This window comes from Lipotes vexillifer, unplaced genomic scaffold, assembly GCF_000442215.2.
Source record: "Lipotes vexillifer unplaced genomic scaffold, Lipotes_vexillifer_v1.1 scaffold514, whole genome shotgun sequence".
In the NCBI taxonomy this organism is placed as follows: domain Eukaryota; kingdom Metazoa; phylum Chordata; class Mammalia; order Artiodactyla; family Lipotidae; genus Lipotes; species Lipotes vexillifer.
Genome location: NW_006789975.1, coordinates 320,925 through 345,422, shown reverse-complemented (window position 1 = coordinate 345,422; position 24,498 = coordinate 320,925). Strand labels below are relative to the sequence as shown.

The 24,498-nt window shown below is 39.4% G+C and overlaps 1 protein-coding gene across 1 annotated transcript in view; it reads right to left on the bottom strand.

The window, feature by feature from the left end:
• Positions 1-229: 229 nt before the first annotated feature.
• The window catches only part of FAF2 (Fas associated factor family member 2), a 63,453-nt gene continuing 39,184 nt past the window's right edge, over positions 230-24,498 (bottom strand). The window contains exons 3-11 of the mRNA XM_007463071.1: positions 16,225-16,359; positions 14,472-14,548; positions 11,983-12,121; positions 10,053-10,138; positions 9,860-9,951; positions 8,056-8,233; positions 6,920-7,091; positions 6,143-6,286; positions 230-1,069 (exon numbers count right to left, since the gene is read on the bottom strand). Of these exons, the coding sequence (XP_007463133.1) occupies positions 887-1,069; positions 6,143-6,286; positions 6,920-7,091; positions 8,056-8,233; positions 9,860-9,951; positions 10,053-10,138; positions 11,983-12,121; positions 14,472-14,548; positions 16,225-16,359 (1,206 nt within the window). The 3' untranslated portion in view covers positions 230-886. The remainder of the gene's footprint in view (positions 1,070-6,142; positions 6,287-6,919; positions 7,092-8,055; positions 8,234-9,859; positions 9,952-10,052; positions 10,139-11,982; positions 12,122-14,471; positions 14,549-16,224; positions 16,360-24,498) is intronic.

The following is a 24,498-nucleotide window of genomic DNA, read 5'->3' as shown; positions in this document are numbered from 1 at the left end:
ACCACCTGGTCCAGATTCCAAGGAAAAGCTGCAGTTTTACGTATAGGTTAGTCTACACGGAGTTCATACCATGTATATGGGTGTATCTGTACATACACAGCCTTTGTAGAGCTACAAACCCAGATTTCCTCCCATTGTACCAAGTGGGATGCATAGGTGGCAAGAAAGGACAGCAAGAGTTGGACCAAAAAGAACCTCTCTGGGAACGTGAGAGGGACAATGGCAGAAATAAGCACAAACCAGCCTGGGACACCTTTATTACACTCTTGTGGGCTAAGGAGCCCAGGGCAAGAACTCATGGGTTTAAGAAATGGCTCTTTATCAAATGATGTTAAGGAAAAAAAATACATCTATGTCAGCCTCATTCCTTTGGTCATTACAAAGCAACAAAAAAAATTAAAGTTATTCATAAATTGTGGGAAGTTCAAGGAACATCTCTGCTCTGTGCCTTCCCTTCCCTCTCTTCTCCAGAGGTGGAAGAAGCAAGTCCTCAGGAGATGCTGCAGTAGCTGGTTGTTGGAGGTTTTTTCGCTTTTATTTTCTATAAAAGCAAGAATGAACGAGATCTAGTGGGAATGTCCCCTTCCCCAGTTGGGACAATGGCTGGGTTGGAGGTGAAGAGTCTCCTTTCATTGGAAGGTGTGGTGCAGAGGCAGTAGGGAAGGGTGGGTTTGCCAGCAGGAACGTTCACTGCTAACCTCGAGTGCACACACAGGTGGTGACTTTTGCAGGCAGCATGGTTTCTGATCCTTCCTGAGGATGCAGCAGTCTTTTAAAAAAAATATTGTATTATAATAATAATAATATGAATTTCTCTCTCTTATTTTTTTGTTCTTTTTCCATTTCTTTTAGGGATTGGGGTTGAAAAGGAGAGGAAGAAAAAGTGTCATTCGTCTGTTAGGTCCTGAACAAAGAGAACTTCTGTGTGGCTGAGTCCGGCCTCCTGCAGCGTGGGGGGGTTGGGCCACTCCTCTGAAGGGGTGCAGGGCAGCACCCTCCGGGGAAAATTGGCTTCAATCTGAAACTTTTCAGGGCTTTCTTTCAAGGAGAATAAGAAGTCGTGGATTACCTGCAGAAAAAGAAGGTAATTTTCTATTACCTATAGAAAAAGAAGGGGAGTGAGAAAAAGACAAAGACAGACACACACACAACCATGAAATCAAATATACCCCAGCTCTCCCAAGGGTTAACTTGGAGATATGAAGTAATCACATTAGACTGAAATTCCATTTCAAAGTCGATCCATTTCACAGAGCAAACATGTCGGGAAGCTCTTTTAAGAGATTTATTACACAGCCCAATGCTAGTCCTACTCTGAATTGACCCATCTGTTTCTTTTTGGAAAACCTGTCTGATATAAAGTTAAACATTTTTAACTTACAAATAATCAAGAGTTACAGAAAAGTTGGAAGCATAGGTACAGAATTTTTTCTTTGAACCAGTTGAAAGTGAGCTACCAACTGAATGTCCCATCACCCCAGAATACTTGTGTATATCTTTTTTTTTTTTTTTTTTTTTTTTTCCGGTAGGCGGGCCTCTCACTGCTGTGGCCTCTCCCGTTGCGGACAGGCTCAGCGGCCATGGCTCACGGGCCCAGCCGCTCCGCGGCATGTGGGATCCTCCCGGACCGGGGCACGAACCCGTGTCCCCTGCATCGGCAGGCAGACTCTCAACCACCGTGCCGCAAGGGAAGCCCTCTTGTGTATATCTTACAAACAGGGCAATCACCTTCATAATACAACCCTCAAAATCAGAAAACTTAACTGATTATTACATTATACATTATTACTGTAATATAATAATGTACATTAAATTTTTATTCAGGCCCCATTCAAGTCTTGGCAGTTGCCTTTTATAGCAAAAGGATCCAGTTTTAAATTGTATGTTGCATTTAGTAGTTGTCACATCTCCTAAGTCTGCTCCTTTTAGCCTGGAACAAATCCTCAGGATTTCCTTGACTTTCATGACCTTGACACTCCTAAAGATTACTGGTCAGTTACTTTGTCTCTCAATTCATTTATCTGATGTTTACTCTTTTTTAAAACATTTATTTATTTATTTTATATTTATTTTTGGCTGTGTTGGGTCTTCATTTCTGTGTGAGGGCTTTCTCCAGTTGCGGAGAGCGGGGGCCACTCTTCATCGCGGTGTGCGGGCCTCTCACTGTCGCGGCCTCTCCCGTTGCGGAGCACAGGCTCCAGACGTGCAGGCTCAGTAGTTGTGGCTCATGGGCCTAGCCGCTCCACGGCATGTGGGATCTTCCCAGACCAGGGCACAAACCCTTGTCCCCTGCATTGGCAGGCGGATTCTTAACCACTGCGACACCAGGGAAGCCCTGATGTTTACTCTTGATTAGATTCCAGTTATGCATCTTTGACAGGAGTATTACAGAAATGATGCTGTGCTCTACTCAATGCATCCTATTCAGGTGGAGTACAATTTCATTTTGCTCCATTACCTATGATGTCCACTGTGACCACTTGATTAAGATGGTGCCTGCCAGGGCTCTCTGCTCTAAGTTAGTCTTTTCTCCTTTGTTATTAACGAGTATTTTGTGGGGGGGTACTCTGAGACTATGGAGACATTCGGCTCCTCAAACTTTCTTCAATTTATTTATTTATATTAATTTAGAGCCATGCTTTCCTATTTTATTCAATAGGTTCTAATGTTCAAACTGTTTCAGATGGAGTCCAAGGAGCCCAATCAAGCTGGCCTCCATGTCTTTCTGACATGTCTCCATCGTTCTTTGAATAATTCCTTGCTTTGTGGCACAAGGTGTTCCAGGCTAATCTTGTATATTCCCTGTCCCAGTCCTGGAATCAGCCATTTCTCCAAGGAACCGTGATTCTTCTTAATGGACAATGCTATTTAAAAACCACGATCTAGGGAATTCCCTGGAGGTCCAGTGTTTAGGAGTCCACGCTTCCACTGCAGGGAGCATGGGTTCGATCCCTGGTCGGGGAACTAAGACCTTGCATGCTGTGTGGTGCGGCCAAAAACAAAAAAAAACAGAAAGTAAATAACAACCACGACCTAGGTGCTAGGTATGTTCACTGCTATTGGGGTGCTGATGTTCCCAAGCACTCTCTGTGGAGAAAGCCAGACAATGTGTACATACATATATGCATCTATATTTGTATTTCCCCCTGTATACTGAGAGCCATGAGTTGATTCCCCTCTCCTCATGCACACCCTCCTTACCTGGTTCTGGATTTAACACCCACCCCATCCCCAGGTCACTTGGGCTCTGACTTCTCTGCACTGGGTGCTCTCACATATGCACACCTCCTTCACTTGATCGAGATCTGACATCTTCCACGTAGACCCCTCTTCTGTGAGAAAGCCCTCTTCACCCTGGTCTGGCTCTGGCAAGGTACAGGTAAATTCTTATTTTCCCCTGTCTCTTAACGCCACACATTAAGAACAGGCACCCTGGATCTGATCTATGGTCCTCTTTATCTCAAATTCTGTTTTTAACAAGACTCTAAGGGATGTGCAGTGAAGGGCACTGCTAACCTCTTTCAGGTCCATCCCAAAGATCAGGAGCACCCCATTCAAGTTACCCTTACTTTTTTGAGGGAATCTATTTCTATTTCCTTTTTGTTCCACCTCTCATAAGTTTATTCCCCTCTGCCTGAAGAGGCTATTGCTACAAATCTGTTTAAGTAAATTCATTTTCCTTTCACCTAATCCATTCACGATTTTACAAAATTCTCATATTTTGGTCCATCAACCTTAATCACTTTCAGCTCCTTTCTCTGTCTTTGCAATTTCCATTAATATTCATTCTCCTTTTCTTTTCTTGAGATGCATCAGTTAGACTTGCACCAAGTATTCTTGGTATGAACCCAACAGGGTTTTATAAAAGGGCAAAATATCTTGCTTCCTTTTCAGTCACTGCTTGACAATACTCAACACTGATACAACACTGGCATTTTCTGTTTATCATTGGCAATGCACCAATACCATCAGGAAACAGATGAAATCACCTCTACAGGTCCATTTTGGTTCATAATGGATAGAAAAATGATTTCTGGGCTGAGTATAATTTGGTTTCTCTCTTACATGCATTCATTTAGGAGAAAGTCAGCTGCCACTTTTCTGCTCACTCTTGAAGGCTAGACATTTTTCTACAGTTTACCCTTTTTTATCCTAGCTTTTAACACATGTCAAGAGCTGAGCATCATACACAAACTGAGCATTTTGCTGAACATTCACTCATTGAGAGTATTTATAAAGGGTAGAGCTCACAGGAAGATCACACAAAGTCTGCAGGAGCACTAAAAAACTGTAACTCACTATTCAGTTACATGTTATTAACTCTATAAATGTTAAATGAAAGGCCAGCACTGCCAATACACCTCTCCTCTTACACTTCTTTCTTTCCCATCTGATCCTTGTCCCCATTTACAAATTATTTCTCTCCATCTGAAGGTTTTTTCTTCTTTAAAAAATAACTTGTAGTGTAAACATATTTTAAAAGCCTACAAGGATTAAATATTTAACAAATGGGTTGGTTCCCCTTTGGCTAAAAGTCTATTCTATTCCACAATTCTAACAGATTTTCCTCCAAAACTCTCAAGAGAGGAAATTTTGGTTAGGCTTTTCATATGCAAAATGATAATTAGAGTTTGGGGAGTAAAAGCTCCATAAGCGCTTGGGCATACTACAGAGAAACTGTCAGTGAACATGGCTGCAAGTTAATACCACAAAGAAAACAGTAGTTAGGAAGCACATCACGGAAAGGGAATGAACATTTAGAAACCATCTACTACATGCTAGGTCCTGTGTGAGGCTCATTCATGTTATTCCCAACTAAAAAATCCAAAAATAGAGATGTGAGCACCTTCCCCCATATAAATCAATGTATAAATGAGAGATGAACAAATAAAACGAGGAAGCTATTGCTTCTCTCTCACTAGGATGCCTCACAACGTTTTACTCTGAATTAGCTCTTTGAATCATCTTACATTCCTTACTGGCCAGTGAGCTCCATGAATTCCAGAACCACGCTTTACTCACCTGCATAACCCCTAGGGTGCCTAGCACAGTGCCTGACATACCTTCAGTTTAATGTTATCAGAGGACAGGTTATAGTTCCATTTTATATATATTCCATTTATATCTGAGGCCCTATAAGAGACTCTGTAACTTGTCCAATGTTTTCCAGTTAAACAGGAGAAGTAATGAATGTGCTACCCAGCCTCAACTGACTACAGAGCATCCGCATTTCTATTATGCAGTTTATTCTTGATTATTTCAAATGATCAGAGAAATGGCAGAATCTATTATAGTTGTAAACTTGGAAAGGCAACTTACCAACGCTCAATATAAACAGGAACTTCCTTCTCATAATAAACACCCAAAACAATAGCGTTTGAATGCTTACTATGAGCCAGGCACAATGTTGAGCACTTTACATATGAACTTAATCCTAACAATCCTATTAGAGAGTGACTATTATACCCATTTTACAGATGAAGAAACTGAGGCTTAGAGATTAAGTAAACTGACCAAGGAAACACATCTATTAACACTGGAACAATGAGAATTTGATCTTCATTCTGTGAGACTCTGAGAGTCTCTGCTTTTAACTACATCCCTATGGAATGACAAACACTATTTACCTATGGACACCAGATATACAAGGTAGCCCTACTAAGTTGGGCTTCTAATGGGCTGAGTAGAAAGAAAGAGTGACAACTGCATGCAAGCTGCACATGCACTTATATTCAGTTGTGTAATTCCAGTCCTTCCAGGGCAGCGGGGATAGAGCTTTTTCTATGCAGCAAGGGGTTCTGGTGGAATTCTAAAGCCAATGCAAGTCGAGCAGCTTGGAAGAGCCTCCCACCTCCAACATACAAGTCTTTTGTGGGACTTCTTGGTAAGCTATCTTTTCTTCTTAGCAGAGCTCAAACATAATAAAATGAAATATTAATAACTGCTTTGAGTTGGCAGCTAGACCTGAAGGAACTTACAATAATTCAGTACACTCTTCTCTCTGCCCCACCTCCTTCCTCCCCTGTTCATCAGAGCAGCAGATACAGCAACAACACTCTTGAGAGTCTTTAAAAGTTTCCATATCTACAGCCCAGACAGCCCAGACTTTATATACACTTCACATAACTTAGGCAGTCCTTACTGTTAGAGACTGTGAAAAGTGGAATCGTCTTTCTACTCGAGAATCATTGGGTAATTTGAAAATGATTTTGACACTTTCAGGGTCATCAGGGGAAGGCTCCGGGGGCAGGCACTCCAACTTCCTTTCCTTCTCCTCTTGTAAATTCTGTAGAGACACAAAGCAAAGGTGAGGCTATGGCTCCAATTAGGGAACAAGGAAACAAGAAACACAATCACATCATGTAGGTTTACTGGGCAGTCAGACGAAAAATTAATGACCAGTATCAGAAGAAAACTTCTTGGCAAGGGTCAGAAACACCCTAATTCAAATTATATTTATTTGATTACATACTATTGCATCACATGTATTATTTATTGACTATGCTAAGGTATGTAACTATTAGAAAAAAGGGAATGACTAAAAGACCCTGGCTATAATCAAGCGGCAATGTGCAATGAAACAAGATGATGAATAAAATGTCAGATGAGCTAAACACTGGTACTAAGAATGAATGCTTAAAATCTACTGCTGTGAATTAGCATATTGAACTGCTTATTATCTATTTATACTTACTTTTCATGGAACAGAGTTGTTCTGCCTAACTTTTACTTACTCTTGTATTTGTTTTAATAAACTTTTTAAACAATTAAAAAATACTTTTTGTGAAAATGCAGTAAATATTAAAATGGCATGGAGAATTTAAATCACTCACAATCCTATCATCTAGTTTTTTTCTTTCACACTTGAGAAAAGACCAGTTTGGGAGTCACCAGAAGTAAATAAAGACAGGCTCCTTACCCGCCGCCGTCTCTCCTCTGCCAACTTCTGCTGCTGCACCTCTTCCTCCTTCCGCCGCTTCCGCTCCCGCTCCTCCCGCTTCTTTCTCTCTTTTTCCTGGTCAGCCCGGAGAGAGGCCAGGTAGGCCTCATCCTGTTGTTGTCTCAGCACCTGGGTCTGGTTTCGTTCTTCCCTGTGGACAGATCAAAAGCACAGAGGGAAAAAATAAATCTCACAAAGCTCTGTGTTTTCTTATATTGAAATTTTTTAGGGAGTTAAAAAGGTTGACAATCTTGGCAGATGACCAGTTAACACTACCATTAGGGATTCAGATTCTCATGCAGAATCTGAATGAGCCATCTCTTTTCTTACTTTAATTTGGCAGAAAAAGAAATGGCAAGCTTTTCCCTCTCTTTTTAACTTTCCATGTAAAACTATCCTTTCCTCCCAATCCTAACAGAAGTAACACAATATTATTGCCATAAAATGATCAGTGGGATATTTTATAGGTAATACCTTTCTGGGTTACAACATTTTTGTGTACATTGCTTTCATAAAACCAAAAAACCACATACACACATTTTAGAAGATGTGAAAAATACAGAAACATATTCAGAGTTCTACTAATCAAAGAGAAAACATTGTAACATTTTGGGATATTTCTTTTTCTCTCCAAAAAATTGTCTATGTACGTAAGAGTGTGTGTGTCTGTGTCTATAAAATTAAAAGAAAATATCCCAGAATGTTTAAAGTGGTGGTAGGATTATGAGTGATTTAAAATTTCTTCTGTGCTTTTCTATGTTTCCTGAATTTTCTACATTAATTAATGTACATTACTTATGTGATGGGGGAGGAGTTATAACCAAGTTCTTAGCATTCCTCATTTTTTACATTTAAGTTCTTTATATCATGCTCAGCTATTTTAAATGACACAATTTACATTCCTGAGCATAGAGTCCTGTCTTTATTTTGAATCACATCTCCAAGAAAAGATGATCTGATGGAGTTATTTAGGTCAAAATATATAAATATTTTAACACTAAATGGACAAGGCTTTTAAAGTTGCCTAACAGAGAAGAAGTCAGGATTTGTGGAGCCCCAGGTAAGGCACCCAAGTCTACAGCTGGTCTCAGTTCCAGAGAGGAACTCCCCTGTACCTCTCTAGGCGTTCTGACACCAGGTAAGTCTGGTTTGCATCCATGATAAATGTCAGCTGGTTAATGAGGTCATCAGGCTGAATGAGGCCTTCTAGCCGTCCTACCACAGTCATTCTCCGATCCTTCAACATAATCATGGCCAGGAATGGATAGGTGTTTTCTCTTAAAGCCTGCGAGACTGACAGAAAGAAGACCCAAAAGATCAAGGGCAGGACTTAGGGATAAAACAGATTAATTCTTAGACTTTACACAACAAGCAAGAGAGAACTGCTTTGGTCTCAGTTGGGAAAGAAGGGAGGTGTCATTTATTCCCTGTCTACCTTTTTCCCTCCTAGTTTCTCAATCTTTTTGCTGTTGTTGTTATATATTTGTGTCCCTATTCCCAGGTAATTTGATTAGAGTAGGACAGGCTTTTCTGGTGGGGTGTGGTTGTCATGATGATGCTAGGGCAGGCTGCAGAGTTCAAGAACAATGTCTATTTGATGGAGGGAAAAGGATCTACAAAGACTCTGGCTACTGCTCAGCATAATTTCCCCCTGTGTCGGGGTCAAGCCTAAGAGGACAAGGCTGCAAGTCTCAAGCTTTATGTTACTGGTGAGGATCTCCACCATCATCTTCCCTGTCTTTTGTTCCTCTCATCCAATCCCTTCCTTATCCCCTTTTCCTATGTTCCACCCACCCCCACCCACTAAAAAAGGGCTAGCTTTTCTGTTCTGAAGGAGTTTAGAAAGTTGGTCTTCCAAGTAACCAAGATTTTACAATTACAGAGCTTTATCTGTTTTACCTTATGATTTGAAAGAAGAGATTTTAAGCTTCTATTAAAAATATCCTTAGTCTCCTTCTATCTATCACTCCTCACACCCAAAGCCATAAGAGAATGGCAAAACATATACTGCAGGAACTTATCAGATGTTTAAAAACCAATTAGGAATAACAATTCGGATTCCAGGATGTAGACAAAACATCTGCTGCATCTTTGGTTCTCAGGATTTAGCACAGCACCTGGTATGCTAGTATATATTCAAAAGTTGCTGAATAGAAGTAGCTGCAAAGTAACTACATTTTCCTTCACTAGATGCCTTTAGATCTTATACTGACTTCTAAAGATATTTACCTCCAGTTAAGAGTTAGTTATAGTCAGCAAAGATCTGAGCTTTCTGAATCCCTATCAGCACTCAGGGTACTCAAACTCATTGTGCAAGAAGCTCTGTTAAAATTGCTGATGACAAGAATAAACTCTTCAGTAAAAAGCTCATTAAGATTAAAGGCAAGCTGCTGGCCAGGACTGGGTATTTTTTTTTTTTTTTTTGCAGTACGCGGGCCTCTCACTGTTGTGGCCTCTCCCGTTGAGGAGCACAGGCTCCGGACGCGCAGGCTCAGCAGCCATGGCTCACGGGCCCAGCCACTCCGTAGCATGTGGGATCTTCCCAGACCGGGGCACGAACCCGTGTCCCCTGCATCGGCAGGCGGACTCTCAACCACTGCACCACCAGGGAAGCCCCAGGACTGGGTATTTTTAAAAATAAAACAGGCTCTGGCAATGGTTAACTGTAATGAATGGGCTAGAGCCTGACAGACCTGAGCTTGCTCCAAAACTTGCTAACTGTATGATCCTGGGCCAGTGGCTTAAACTCTCTGAGCTTGTTTCCTAAACCATAAAGTGGAGGTAATACAACCCCCATCTCTCAGGACTGCTGAGAGGATTGGTCAGCCATAGAATAGTCATGCAATAAATGGCATGTCCTTCCAGATTATTCCAAAGATATCTCAACAATCTCAATGAGGCAAAAGAAACACGACTTACCCCTGTATCCCTCAGGTTTGTTTGTGGAGCATGCCCAGAAGAGCATCCTAGTGTTTATTAGTGAAATAACTTCAGGAGCACAGAGTGTGGTGCTGTGGAGAGGGATGAAGAGGACATGAGAAGAACTTGCTTACTACAAATTATCAGTAGATAAGATCAGAAAAGAGAGAAAAAAAAAAATCAATCCACTTACCGACAGAACTCATCAGAGTCCTGGTGATCATCTCCATGAAGATAAACCAAAAGAAAGCGAAGCTCCCGTTTGGCATCATTAAGTGCCTGTGAGAAACAAAAGATCACAAATTATGATAATGACTGTGCCTCAAACTTTTAATTAGGCTAAGGGTCCTAATGGATACAGCTACGTATTTAGGAACAAAAGAAGAAATGAGGGAAAAAGGTGAGCAAGAAAACCAGAAAATTCCTGGGCTCCTACCTTCATAACCCTGGCATTTCTCTCCCTACAAAAAGTCCATGCTAACAAGCTTCAATGAAAAAGTTTTTAGTGTTGTTAGGATTTAAATTCTATCAGGCACATAAGAGTAGGCAGGCTGACAAAAAAAGGCCCCCTCCCCACCCAATCACAGAAAAGTCATCTGTTCCCACAATCTACGGGAAGATATAAACAGGAGAATCTGACCTGAAAAGGGAGATGAGAGTTTTGCCACTTTACAGCTACAACATAAAAAATACTGCGAAGATGAGCCTGATCCAAGGCCACATACCAAGCAGGGATGAGGGACTGAGGGACCCAAGGGCATTTTAAAGAGCATGGGGTTTGGGCTTCCCTGGTGGCGCAGTGGTTGAGAGTCCGCCTGCCGATGCAGGGGACACGGGTTCGTGCCCCGGTCCGGGAGGATCCCGCATGCCGCGGAGCGGCTGGGCCCGTAAGCCATGGCCGCTGAGCCTGCGCGTCCGGAGCCTGTGCTCCGCAGCGCGAGAGGCCACAACAGTGAGAGGCCCACGTACCGCAAAAAAAAAAAAAAAAAAAGAGCATGGGGTTTAAAAGATCTTCAACGACAAGGCTAGTGTCCCAGATTTCTGTGTATGTTTTTGTATTTGCAGAATCCCAGGTACATTCCAATTTAATTAAGATTTCCTGAACGACCACTGGTGGTCTACCTTCAGGATTACAGCAAAGAGGGTGTATGAGAGGCGCCCATCTCATTCATGTCTGTATCTCTAGCACTGAGCACAATGCGTGGCATATAGTATGTGCTTAATGCTCGTTGAGTGGGGTGGGAGCAGCCAGTGGGAAAAAGCAGATGTGGGAGAATCACAGAAGGAAGCAAGAGTAAGCATTTTTCTCTTTCTCCAGATAGATCCAGGAATCCTGGAGGCTGCAGAACCACCCTCAGGCATAAGGTGTTACTTCTACATTTTTCTCTGTTAAACTAGAGATATGCCCAACACCCATAGAACTCCTAATTTTTGCTCCCTGAGAGGTAACAACAGTCGAATGTCTGTGTGGCGTGGGTTGAATGAGATGTGTTGCTTTGAGTCTATGGTCTATCCCCTTATTCAATTCTGTGAGGGATCCAAGACTTAGCTTTTGCCTGTAAGGAGGAGCTTACAGTCTGGTACAGGAGATAAGACATTAACACAAACAACTATAAAATAAGGAAGAATGCGAAATTGCTATAACGTTTAAAAAAAAAAGAAAACCACTATGAAAGTACAAAAGGAAAGACTACTATTTTAGATTGCAAGTAGGCAGGGTAGGGCGCAACAATTCGGAAAGAGTACAAGAGGGGAGTGACATGAGCTGGTGAAGGATGGGCAAGATTCCAATTAGCAAAAATGTGAGGAAGGCATTCTAGATAGAGAAAACAGTAAATCAAAAGCAAAGGCACAGAGGTGGGAAAGTACAGAGTATGTTAAGGGAATGGTCAGCTGGAACCTAGGGTATAGGGAAACAAGTTATGCAAGAAAGACCTCAAAAGGAGGTTGGGATTAGATCAAGGAGGGCCCAGCTAAAGGGCTTGGTCTCTTTTTGTGTAAGCAATAAAAAGCTATTTAAAGTTTCTGAATAAAAGAATGACATGATCAGTGCTAAGCTATGCTTTCCTTTGAGGATAGAATCATATCAATAAATTGGCATCTATATGGTTTGTGGCACTGACCTGGCTGTACGTTCCCTGGTAGAAGACAGGGTGTGCCCTCCCATATTTCTCTTCAAAAGAGTGCATAAATGAAACAATGTCCCCAACGGGGTCAGTGACCCGGCTGCGAGGGTCAGGCCGTATAAAACGAAGAGCAAACCTGGGGAGGAAGGAATAAATATCACATGAATTGGCTTACTGTAGTGCATATGGAGTGGGCCAGTTTGTAAAGATTCCTATAGCAGAGCCATGGGCATGGCAGCAAAGGGAGGTGAACGGTCTATGAGTGGACCATCAAACCTGAGAGTACAGTATAGCTCAAAAGCCACAAAGCAGCAAGTGTTACACCACTGTCTGCTTAAGAAGAATGCAAATTACTAGAATTATAAATTCCAACACTGGCCTAAACAAATCTTGAGTGCTTTTTGCAGAAAAATTTAGGGCTATAAGAATTGGGAAAGGAAGATGCAATATCCAAAAAGATCACAGGTCAGGCTGTGCCCCCAGACTCCATAACGGCACTGCCTAAAACAGCAGCCACGAGCCACATGTGGCTATCTAAATGACCAAGAAAATTAATTTAATTAAATATAATTTTAAAAATTCACTTCCTCACTCACACCAGCCACATTTCAAGTGCTCAACAGCCACATGTGGCTAGTGCCTTCCACACTAGACACTGCAAATATAGAACATTTCCATCATCACAGAAAGTTCTATTAGTGCTATTCTAGAACAGAGCTGTATCTCTTTCTGGTTCTTCTACTTGCCTCTCCCTTTCCTTTCTGTTCTCCTGGGATTTTGAATTATGAGTCCACATTCCCAAACTATTCAAATTATGGACAAGAACTTCAAATCCAAACTTGCAGTCATGACTGACTTGCTCTTCAACGGGGCAAGTAAATTCTGCTCAGTGATTTATGGTTGATAGCATCCATGGAGGAAGTTATAAAATGGATCTAGACAACACTGGCAGAGTTGGAGACCTGGCAGTTACTGTAAGGTTAAAGATGGTACCACACATCTGTTTCTAAAGAGCCCATCTTATCACATTTGTATAGTACCATTTATTTATCCTCTGGGTTTCCATAAAAGGCAAAGGAGCAGGGGCTTGATAAGTCAATGTGCTATGTAACATTAAATAAAGTTACTTGGATGATACAGTTGCATTAAAATTAGTAACACATGCCATGCATATTTCTTCCCAAAGAAAGCAAACAATATTCATATACTTAAAGAAATATCAGCATAGAAAAGCTGACTAAACTATGATACCTTCCTTACCAAATATTGAGCCAATTCCTTATCCCCTTAACAAATTCCCCATATAAACATGATTTCACTTGGAATTTCTCCTGAGTAATCAAATCAAACTCATTGACACAAACATTCCAGAGCAAATTAAAAACAAAGGTAAGAAGCTGTGTATGTGAGGGAGTGATTAGAAATCCTTAAGCAGATTAATGTTTTGATAACTTTCTCTGAAATCAAGTATTTTAGGATTATCTTATTACTCTTTAAGTTTTCAAATTTTGTTGAATGGATAAAGGTTTTAATTTTTTAATTTCTCATTACAATATATTCCAATGGCCAACACAATTTAGGACAATCAGCTTTTTAAAAAAAATAGAGATATCAACTAAGACTTCATTATGATTTTAAAGGGTTTTACATGCCCATTCTTAGGTATTGTCTGATCCTCTGCAGCTGCTGGGTCCTTACCTTCAGGCTCTGCTCCCTAGAGCAAGGCAAAGATTAGCCCATATTTAGAGGAAGGTATAGAATGCCCTGTATGCAAGGCTCCATCTGTTGGCGTGGATGCCCATAAAACATTTTAGTCCTCCATGAAGTCTAGGTGTGGGTTCATCTACTACTGAGTTCCAGACCAGACACCCCAAGTCTGATGTGCCAGAAACTTGGGCCCCTTGACATTTTCCAGCCTTTCTGTAGCTTCCTGTGCTGAACTCTCCAAATGGTACATGAAGGAATTAAGAAGAAAGGTGAAAGTGTGAAGCAAGGGGGTACACATATGGAAGGGTTCCAGTGCCAGCAACCTATGGGTTGCCAGGACAGAGGAAAATGTACAGAAGGTGTGTCTAGAATGGTGAAACTGTTATAGGAGGAATCTAGAGGAAAGTAGGTCATCTCAGAGCAAAAGAATTTGTTGGAATTATGAGTTGTAAAATGATTTAGGGTAAAAGTTACAAGGAGTGTGAAGCTAGTAAAGATAACAGAGGTTGGAAAGGAAAGGGTGTGAAGATTAACTAGGGAATGTAGGGGGACAAACATGTGGGATAGGGAGGCAGACTTATTTGTGAAAATGATAACATCTGTGGTTATGTCTGAAAAACCGAAAATATTTTCATGCTATATGAATACTTCAGGAAAAGTATTCAATCTGATGACAAACTGGCAGCCAAAATTGATAGAGCATAAACCTTATTCTGGTCTATGTTTCAGCTCCAACGTCTACCTTGTTACTACGAACACATACATACAAAGGTACATACCTAAATATATCAAGTATTGTATAATAGGTAAACCGGAATGGAAGCATTATCAAGTAATAACCCCATCCAAGCAGCCCCTGAAATTCCAAAAACAAAGTTAGATATCATTCTCTCAATCCCTAATACCTTAATTGCTAGTTAAGATTTTCATTCTTTTTTGTCCTTTTCTTGTAATTTCTCCCTCTGCAAAACAAGGTTCCCTTTTCCTGGCCCACCTCATCCTTCTTAAAAACCAACTACCTTTGACCTCATTTCATCTAATACTATTATATTTTTCTTTTATACAATAATTTTTGTATTAAATTTGCTTGAACACTTGTTCTGCAGCTTACATACATTAGCTGTCAAATTCAGTTGCAAGTTTTCCTCCCCAAATCATAAATATTCATTCTTTCCTTTTTAGACTTAATACATTAAAATGTGGTATATAGAAATAACAAGAAAGATAACCACTATTGCTACCTTGAACATTTGTATATAAATGACAAATAATTATATTAACCAGAATTATAAATCTCCAAACAGCTGCTAATCTTGGTAATACTCTTAATTATTATTTTAACAGTGTTGATTACTGCTGCTCTTATTATTAATTAGCAAATATATAGGGCTCTATAGCTTACAAAGCATTTCTTACACGGTATTTTGTGTTAATCTGGGACCCTCTGTGTCCATGGCCAGGGAGCTCTAGAGCTCTGGAGCTCCATTAGTGGACATTAGGGTCCCAAACACATTCAAGCCCAAAACAACTGGAGAAACATTGGACACATACAGAACTACTCCTTTTTTTTTTTTAATTTAAAAAAGAAAAAATTTTTCTTTTTCTTCTTTTTTTTTTTGGCCACACCACACGGCTTGCAGGATCTTAGTTCCTTGACCAGGGACTGAACCTGGGCCCTCAGCACTGAAAGTGGAGTCCTAACCACTGGACCGCCAGGGAATTCCCTAGAACTACTCCTTGAATCATATAATTGCTCTAGGAATCTGTGCTGTTCTACTTCAGAATACCCCAAAACAGCTACTTAGAAACTATTTTTAAAACATTATCAAGTACTCCACAAAAAGGAGTGATGGAGTAAATTCTAAATCCAAGTATAAGAGGTGAGTGTAACTCCAAGAATAAGAAATTCCAAAAAGTTCTCTGGAGTGTTCACTATCAGTATACACACCTGACTTCCCTAATATGACTGTGAATAATTTGAAGAGGGAAGAATGACTCTTTATTCATCTCTAGATCCCCAACAGCAAAATATCAAGTACCTTGGAACACTCTTAAATGCTTGCTGAATTTAACTGAACCACCTCCTTGCCGCTAGCCCTTCAAGACTAATTTCAAAGATATGGCCAAGGCTCCCACAGAGATTACAAGTACTTCCCTAGAAGTAGCTTAAAATTAAGTAAAATGAAGCAACAAAGAATTCAGTAAACACTCTAACTTGAGTGGAAGATCTATAAAACACGTAGCAAACATTTTTAGACATGTAAATACATGTAGATGAAGTGCTATAAACAAGGCACAGAAAACTCTTCAAATAATTGGCATGGAAACAGGAAAAAAAAGGATACTTTCATTGGTTCATTAAGGAATAAAGGAAAAATGATAAACCCAATAAACCTACCAAGGAGCTAGGTCAAGCTAACAGGTTTATATTCTGAATATTCCTTTTGTTCCTATCATACAGAGATCAACATAACCAAGTGAAAGAACTTTTAAAATAAAAAAGGGAGAAATTCCAGCTATGAAATAACTTGCCCTTGGTTGTGGTCTTGAAACAACATAGCTGTAGATCCTGTGGTCGGCTGTATTAACTTGCAAGGGTCGGGATGGTGGTGGGTTGAAAACACTTGGTACACCCTCTTGCTCGTTCAATCTGTCCTGTACAGCAGCCTGAGAAGAAAAGAATAGCAAGAACTTCAGTGATGCTCAAATCAACCTAGAAGAGATGAGACAACCATCGCTGGTGTTTCGAAATAGGTCACCAGGGAGTATATATTCATGAACCTTTCTTTAACTTGCTATGGTGGGAGGCAATGTGTGGTGATGGCTCCAGAATTCATGCACAGTAGAGGAGTACTAGGAACTTGTCTGGAAGCTCACTGCTTTTATTCAGATGGTATGTGTTATTTAGGGTGGCTGGGATACAAGGTGCTTCACTGTACAAGCGTAAGGAAAACCATCCACAGAGAACACAGCAATGCAGACTGTGTCCCCAGAGCTGTGCAATCCTGATGGGTTGGTGTTTGATGGAAGGCTTGGCTTTGGAGCAGAGAAACTTAGGTCTGAATCCTAGCTCCAGCACTCAGAAGAGTTGCTTGGATTCTGTGCCTCAGTTTTTCATGTGCAAAATGAAGAAACAATACTTCTCAGGGTTAATTTGAAAAATTAATGAGGTGACCATACACAAAGATTCTAATATAATTCCTGGCAGACAGATGATCTTCAGTAAAAAGTCTCATTCCTTTCCTAACTCTGCCCCTGAAAATGGATATCTGTCCCAGTGTAGTAAAAAAATTTGGCCTTACACAAGAGGAGGTCTGATCGCTGCCTTCGACTTCTGGAGATAATCTATGTCACACCTGATAAGAGTATCTTTGCTATGGGATCCTAGGGTAGGGCTGACCACCCTAGAAAGACCAACCATTTAATTTAGGCTGGGGATTTTGGGTAATGCAGTATCAGTCAACCTAGAGACTGAGTCCAATTACACAGGCAACCAATCAAATCAATCATGCCTATGTAATGAAGCCCCAGTGAAAACTCTGGACACTGAAGCTGAGGTGAGCTTCCCTGGTTGGTAATACTTCATGCACACTGTCACACACTTGTGCCAGGAGTGTAACATGTCCTGATTCCATGAGAGAAGTAAGGAATCTTTGTGTTTGGAACTCAAGACTCTGCACTAAGTGTCTCTTTCATTAGCTGATTTTAATCTGCATCCTTTCCCCGTAATACACTGTAACCATGAGTTATAATAGCTTTTGGTGAGCTCTTCTAGTGAATTATCAAACCTGAAGGTGGTTTTAGGAACACCTTGAACTTGCAGTTGCTGTCAGAATTGAGGGTGGGGACTTCCCTGGTGGCGTAGTAGTTAAGATTCTGCCTGCCAATGCAGGGGACACAGGTTCGAGCCCTGGTCTGGGAAGATCCCACATGCCATGGAGTAACTAAGCCTGTGTGCCACAACTACTGAGCCTGCGCTCTAGAGCCCGTGAGCCACAACTACTGAGCCCATGTGCCACAACTACTGAAGTCCGTGTGCCTAGAGCCCATGCTCCGCAACTAGAGAAGCCACTGCAATGAGAAGCCTGCGCATCACAACAAAAGAGTAGCCCCCTCTCAACACAACTAGAGAAAGCCCACGGGCAGCAACGAAGACCCAACGCAGCCATAAATGAATGAATAAATAAAATTAATTAATTAATTAATTTTTTAAAAAAGTGAGGGTGGTCTTTTGGAGGACTTGTGTGCCCTCTAACCTTGACAGTTGGCTTTAAACTTTGCCATGTGGCTAACTTCATGTAGTCCTCTAGGTTTCATGTTTTCAAATATTAAGACACAATTCAATGGGGAAAGAATAGTCTTTCAACAAATGAGGCTGAGACAACTGGATATTCACATGCAAAATAATGAAGCTGACCCCCTAAATCACACTATATACAAAAATTAACTCAAAATACATCAAAGACTTAAATATAAGAGCTGAAATTATAAAACTCCAAAGAAAACATAGGTGAAAATCTTGTGACCTTGGATTAGGCAATGGTTTCTTAGATAAGATACTAAAAGCACAAGCAATAAGAGAAAAAAATAGATAACTGGACTTCATCACAACTGAAAACTTTTGTGCATCAAAAGACACTAACATAGAGTCAAAAGACAACCCCACAGAATGGGAGAAAATATTTACAAATCATATATCTGATAAGGGTCATCTAGTATCTACAGTATAAATAAAGAACTTTTACAACTCATCATTGAAAAGACAAACAATCCAATTTAAAAATGGGCAAAGGATTTGAATAGACATCTCTCCAAAGGAGATAAACAAATGACCAAGAAGTGTATAAAAAGATGTACTACATTATTAGCTATCAGAAAAATGCATATATCAAAATCACAAGATACTACTTCATAACCACTAGAATGACTGTAATATAATAAAAGACAGATGTTATAAGTTGTAGGTGAGGATGTGGAAAAATTGGAACCATCATATACCATTGCTGGGAGTGTAAAATAGTGTAGCCTCTTTGGAAGCAGTCTGGCAGTTCTTCAAAAGGTTAAACATAGTTATCATATGATTCATCAATTCCACTCCTAGATATGTACCCAAGAGAAATGAAAACATATGTCCACACAAAAACTTGTACACTAATATCCACTGCAACATTAATGACAAGAACTGAAAGGGGAAACAATCCAAATGTTTATCAACTGATGAATGGATAAAGATATTGTGGTATATTCATACAAGGAATATTATTTGATAATAAAAAATAAAGTATTGATACACGTTGTGACATGGATAAATCTTGAAAACGTTATGCTAAGTGAAATAAGCCAGACACGAAAGGACAAACATTATCTGATTCCACTTATATGAGGTATCTAGAATAGTCAAATTTTATAGTGACAGAAAGTAGAATTGTGGTTACCAGAGGCTGGGTGGAGACACTAATGGGAAGTAATTGTTTAATGTGTATAGAGTTTCAGTTTGGGACGATGAAAAAGTTCTAAAGATGGATGGTGGGAATTCCCTGGTGGCACAGTGGTTAAGAATCTGCCTGCCAATGCAGGGGACATTTGATCCCTGGTCCGGGAAGATCCCACATGGCACAGAGCAACTAAATCCCTGTGCCACAGCTACTGAGCCTGCATGCCACAACTACTGAAGTCCGTACGCCTAGAGCCTGTGCTCTGCAACGAGAAGCCACCACAATGAGAAGCACGCGCACCACAACGAAGGGTAGCCCCCGCTCAGCACAACTAGAGAAAGTCCATGCGCAACAACAAAGACCCAATGTACCCAAAAATAAATTAAAAAAAAAAAAAAGATGGATAGTGGTAACTGTCCAACAACAATGTAAATGTAATTAAATTAATGCCACTAAATTGTAATGCCACTTAAAAATGGTTAAAATGGTAAACTACATACCTGGGTGAAGCCAGATTTTCTTCACATACTTCAACTAAAACTACATATCACAAAAGATTACAAGCAGGAGTGAATATGAAAATCCAGCTGTTTTCTATTAAGCCAGACAAAAAAGTCTGCAAACATTAATGTTAACATGTAATGAGTTTATTTATTTATTATTATTATTTTAAAAAAAATTTTGGCATTTGGTCTTCGTTGCTGCATGAGACTTTCACTAGTTGCGGCAAGCGGGGGCTACTCTTCATTGCAGTACGCAGGCTTCTCATTGTGGTGGCTTCTCTTGTTGCAGAGCACGGGCTCTAGAGCACAGGCTCAGCAGTTGTGGCGCACAGGCTTAGTTGCTACGCGGCATGTGGGATCCTCCAGACCAGAGATCGAACCCATGTCCCCTGCACTGCCAGGTGGATTCTTAACCACTGCGCCACCAGGGAAGTCCCGAGTTTATTATTTTTAAAGTGAATTAATAAACAGAACAATTTCAGTTTTAATTTGTCATATGGTAATAGATATCAATAGATATAGCCCATATAAATAGAAGCTCTTTGGAGAAAAATATACATATTTTTAGACAGGCACAAAAATATCTGGGAAAAAAGCAAAAGAAATTGTTAATATTGCTATGTTGGGGGTGTAGGACTGAGAAATAGTGGTAGGCAAATGATCTGAGCAGGATTTTTTTCATATTTAATCTTAGGCTTTGTTTGAACTTCATGCTGCTGCAAACGGCATTATTTCATTCTTTTTTATGGCTGAGTAGTATCCCATTGTATATATACACGACATCTTCTTTATCCATTCATCTGTCAATGGACATTTAGGTTGTTTCTTGGCTATTGTGAATAGTGCTGCTTATGAACACAGGGGTGCATGCATCTTTTTGAATTATAGTTTTATCTGGATATGGGCCCAGGAGTGGGACTGCGAGATCGCACAGTAATTCTATTTTTAGTTTTCTGAGGAACCTCCACATTGTTTTCCACAGTGACTGCACATTGTTTTCCACAGTGACTGCACCAACTTACATTCCCACCAACAGTGTAGGAGGTTCCCTTTTCTCCACACCCTCTCCAGCATTTGTTATGTGTAGACTTTTTAATGATAGCCATTCTGACCGGTGTAAGATAGTTTTGTAGTTTTGATTTGCATTTCTCTAATAATTACCGATGTTGAGCATCTTTTCATGTGCCTATTGGCTACCATCTGTATGTCTTCAAATGACAGTTATCTTTATGTATTTTATGTATTATTTTTATGAGTTACTAAAAGTGAAAAAATGTAAATATAGCATAATCCCATTTGTGTAACAAGAAAATTATATTTAAATCTATATAGCCATATAAACTAACAAAAATAGTCTGAAAGGATATACACTAAAATTTAACACTAGCTATCCATGAAATGATGGAATTAAGGGTGAGCATTTTCTTCTTAACACTTTGGAATTCTTTTCCTGTGTGGGTGCATGGGTATTTTTGCAACAAGTTTTTAATATTTCTATACGTCATTTCATGTTAAAGCATGGTTGACATTATACCAGATTAATTGTAAAACAATAAATAAATAAAGCAGGGGCAGCAATAGTAATAAACCAAATTAGAATTTAAAGTAAAAAGCATCATCTGATATTAACAAAGGATATATAATTACAAGAAAGTTCTAACGGCCACGGGTCTTCATGCATCAAATAAAATAGTCAAACTATATAAAAGTTAGAACATCTCCCCCACCAAATAAACACAGAATTTATTAATGTATTTTATTTGCACCATGTACTGTCTTCCCACAGCATATAGAAAAGCATTCTCTTTGATATATTTGTTATTAACATTGGGAAAGTTAATATTATCAGAACACTAAGCAGAGGTGTATATATAAGAAAGTCTGGAAGGACATATAATATACTAAAACATCAAAAGTAGTTATCTTGGGCTTCCCTGGTGGCACAGTGGTTGAGAATCTGCCTGCGAATGCAGGGGACACGGGTTCGAGCCCTGGTCTGGGAAGATCCCACATGCCACAGGGCAACTAGGCCCGTGAGCCACAACTACTGAGCCTGCGCGTCTGGAACCTGTGCTCCGCAACAAGAGAGGCCACGATAGTGAGAGGCCCGCGCACCGTGATGAAGAGTGGCCCCTGCTTGCCACAACTAGAGAAAGCCCTCGCACAGAAATGAAGACCCAACACAGGCAAAAATAAATAAATAAACAAATGTGGGGTTTAAAGAAAAAAGAATATTATATATATAAAAAAAGTAGTTATCTCAAGTATGGTTATTAAGAACTTTCATTTTCAACTTTATAAACAAATTGTTTGCAGACATGTATTCGTTTTGTAATCAGGAAAAAACAAAGATATTACCAATGAAAAATAAAGAAATCTATAAAACCACATTCAAGTTCATCATGTCAAGTAGTCTTATTAAGTAACCAGAAAAAAAAGAAACAGCAGATTTTAATTGTACATTTAATAAGCTTGATTGAATACAGACACCAAAACTTCATCCCACAAAAAAACACATTCCTTGAAAACCACTGTTGTCGATAGTGGTTACTTCTAGGAAAGAAGGGAAAGAAAGGGAGGGGGTGCAGACAGGGATGACATGCAAGCAACTGACAATGGGGGCTTCAATTTTATCTATATTTGTTTAAGAGAAATTTGAAGCAAGTATTGCAAAATGCCTGCTTTCAGGAGCTGGATGGTAGGTACATGGTGGCTCCTTTTATCTCTATATTTTTCTCTAAATTTTAAGAATTTAATTTTTTAAAAATATATATTTCATAATGTTATTAAATGACAAGGACCTTAATATATAAATATTAAATTGTATAAATAAAATGAAAGATTAATATGAAAAGGATAAACAAAAAAAAACAAGCTACTAGGAATTCCAAATGTTTCTAAATAACTCTTGGGCCAAAGAAGAAAATGAAAAACTTTTAAAATACAGTTTCAGAAGAAAATTCACAGCCTTAAATGCAAGAAAGAGTACAAATAAATTAACTAAGCTGCAAAAATCATAATGCTAAAAAAAGGAACGTAAACCTACAAAAGTATGAAAAAATACATTAAAGAGATTTTGCTTAATAAACAGAAAAAAAAAGAACTGATAAATATAAGAGCTTTTTATAAACAAAACAAATAAAATAAACTAGTCTCCAGCAAGTCTCGTTTTTAAAAAAGGAAAATAAGCATAATAAAAACAATGAGAAGAGAGGATAATAGAACAGACACAGAAGAGAGTAAATGATATGCTGCTTTGTATAGCCTATGCTAAATAACCTGGAAATCTCTAAGAAAAAAGCATCTTCTGGGCTTCCCTGGTGGCGCAGGGGTTGGGAGTCCGCCTGCCAATGCAGGGGACACGGGTTCGATCCCTGGTCTGGGAAGATCCCACATGCCGCGGAGCGGCTGGGCCCGTGCACCACAACTACTAGAGCCCACGCAACTAGAGCCCACGCTCCGCAACAGGGGAGGCCACCGCAATGAGAAGCCTGCGTACAGCAGCGAAGGGTAGCCCCCGCTCGCCGCACCTAGAGAGAAAAACCGCCAGCAGCAACAAAGACCCAAAAAAAAAAAAAAAAAAAAAAATTAAAAAAAAAAAAAAAAAAAAAAAAAAGCATCTTCTAAGAAAGCTTATCAACAAATAGATTATGAATAATGGGGAAACCATGAAGAAGTTAATAAAGAACAGGCAGAAATAAGTTTTCAAGTGCTTTCTTTCAAATCTATGCTATCTAGGCTTCAACTCATTTTATCAAGTCAGTCATTTTATAAAGCCAGCATATGCTTGAAATCAAAGCCTAACAAGGAGACAACACCAGAGTACCATACAGAGCAACGTCATTCCCTCTGCCTAAAATGCATTCCCCTTAAATGTTCACATTCGTTATTCCTTTTCATCATTCAGGTGTCAGCTCAACTATAACCTCCCCAGAAAGGCCTTACTTGACCACCCTATTAAAATAACTTTCCTGATCCTCTTTGTTCTATTTTCTATACTCATCTTATTCATAGCATTTATTGCAAAGTTAAATTACCTAGAATTAAGCTCCATGAGAGTAGGGACTTCGTCTTATTTGCTGGCATAGTGCCAGAGCCTAGAATTTAACTGCTCAAAAATAGTGCTGAATAACTAAATATCACTTAGGAGTATTATTTTCAGAAATCCAGCACCCTATTCAAATAACATACCATAATTAAACAGTAATTTCAACAGATATCAAAAGGGTGCTTGATTAAATTCAACATCCACTCTTGATATATATTAACATACCAAGAATGGAAGAAGAGTCAATAAATATTTGAGAGCCTAAGACGTACTAGGATCAAATTTATATGCTGGGAATACAGCAGTTAACAAAACCAAAAGAACTCTGCTCTCATGGAGCTTATTACATTCTAGTAGTTCTATCTGAAAATAATAACGTAACCAGCAACATACCTGATAATAAAACATCACAGGCATTATAGTGAGGACAAGATGTCTGCTATTACCATTATTAATTGAGACTGCTCTTAAGTTCTAGCCAATTCAGTATAAAAAAAACCCCGAAAGATCCATATACTGAAAAAAAAATCATGCAGTTGCAGATGACACAACTATCTAGAAAATCCAAAAGAATAAATTATAAAATATGTAAGAAAAAGGTTCACATGATGGTATCTGGTTACAAACCAAATATTTAAAAACCAGTATTTTTCTCGAAGAGTAATTAAGAAAAAATAAAGAGAGAGGGACACTATACTGAGGGATTTGGTCACAATCTTTTCTATGATTTTATAAACTTTGATCATAAAATTCACCTTTCCCACAAATTTATTTTTAAAGACTAAAGAGCTGTAAATTTGCAAAAACATCTATTGAGAGA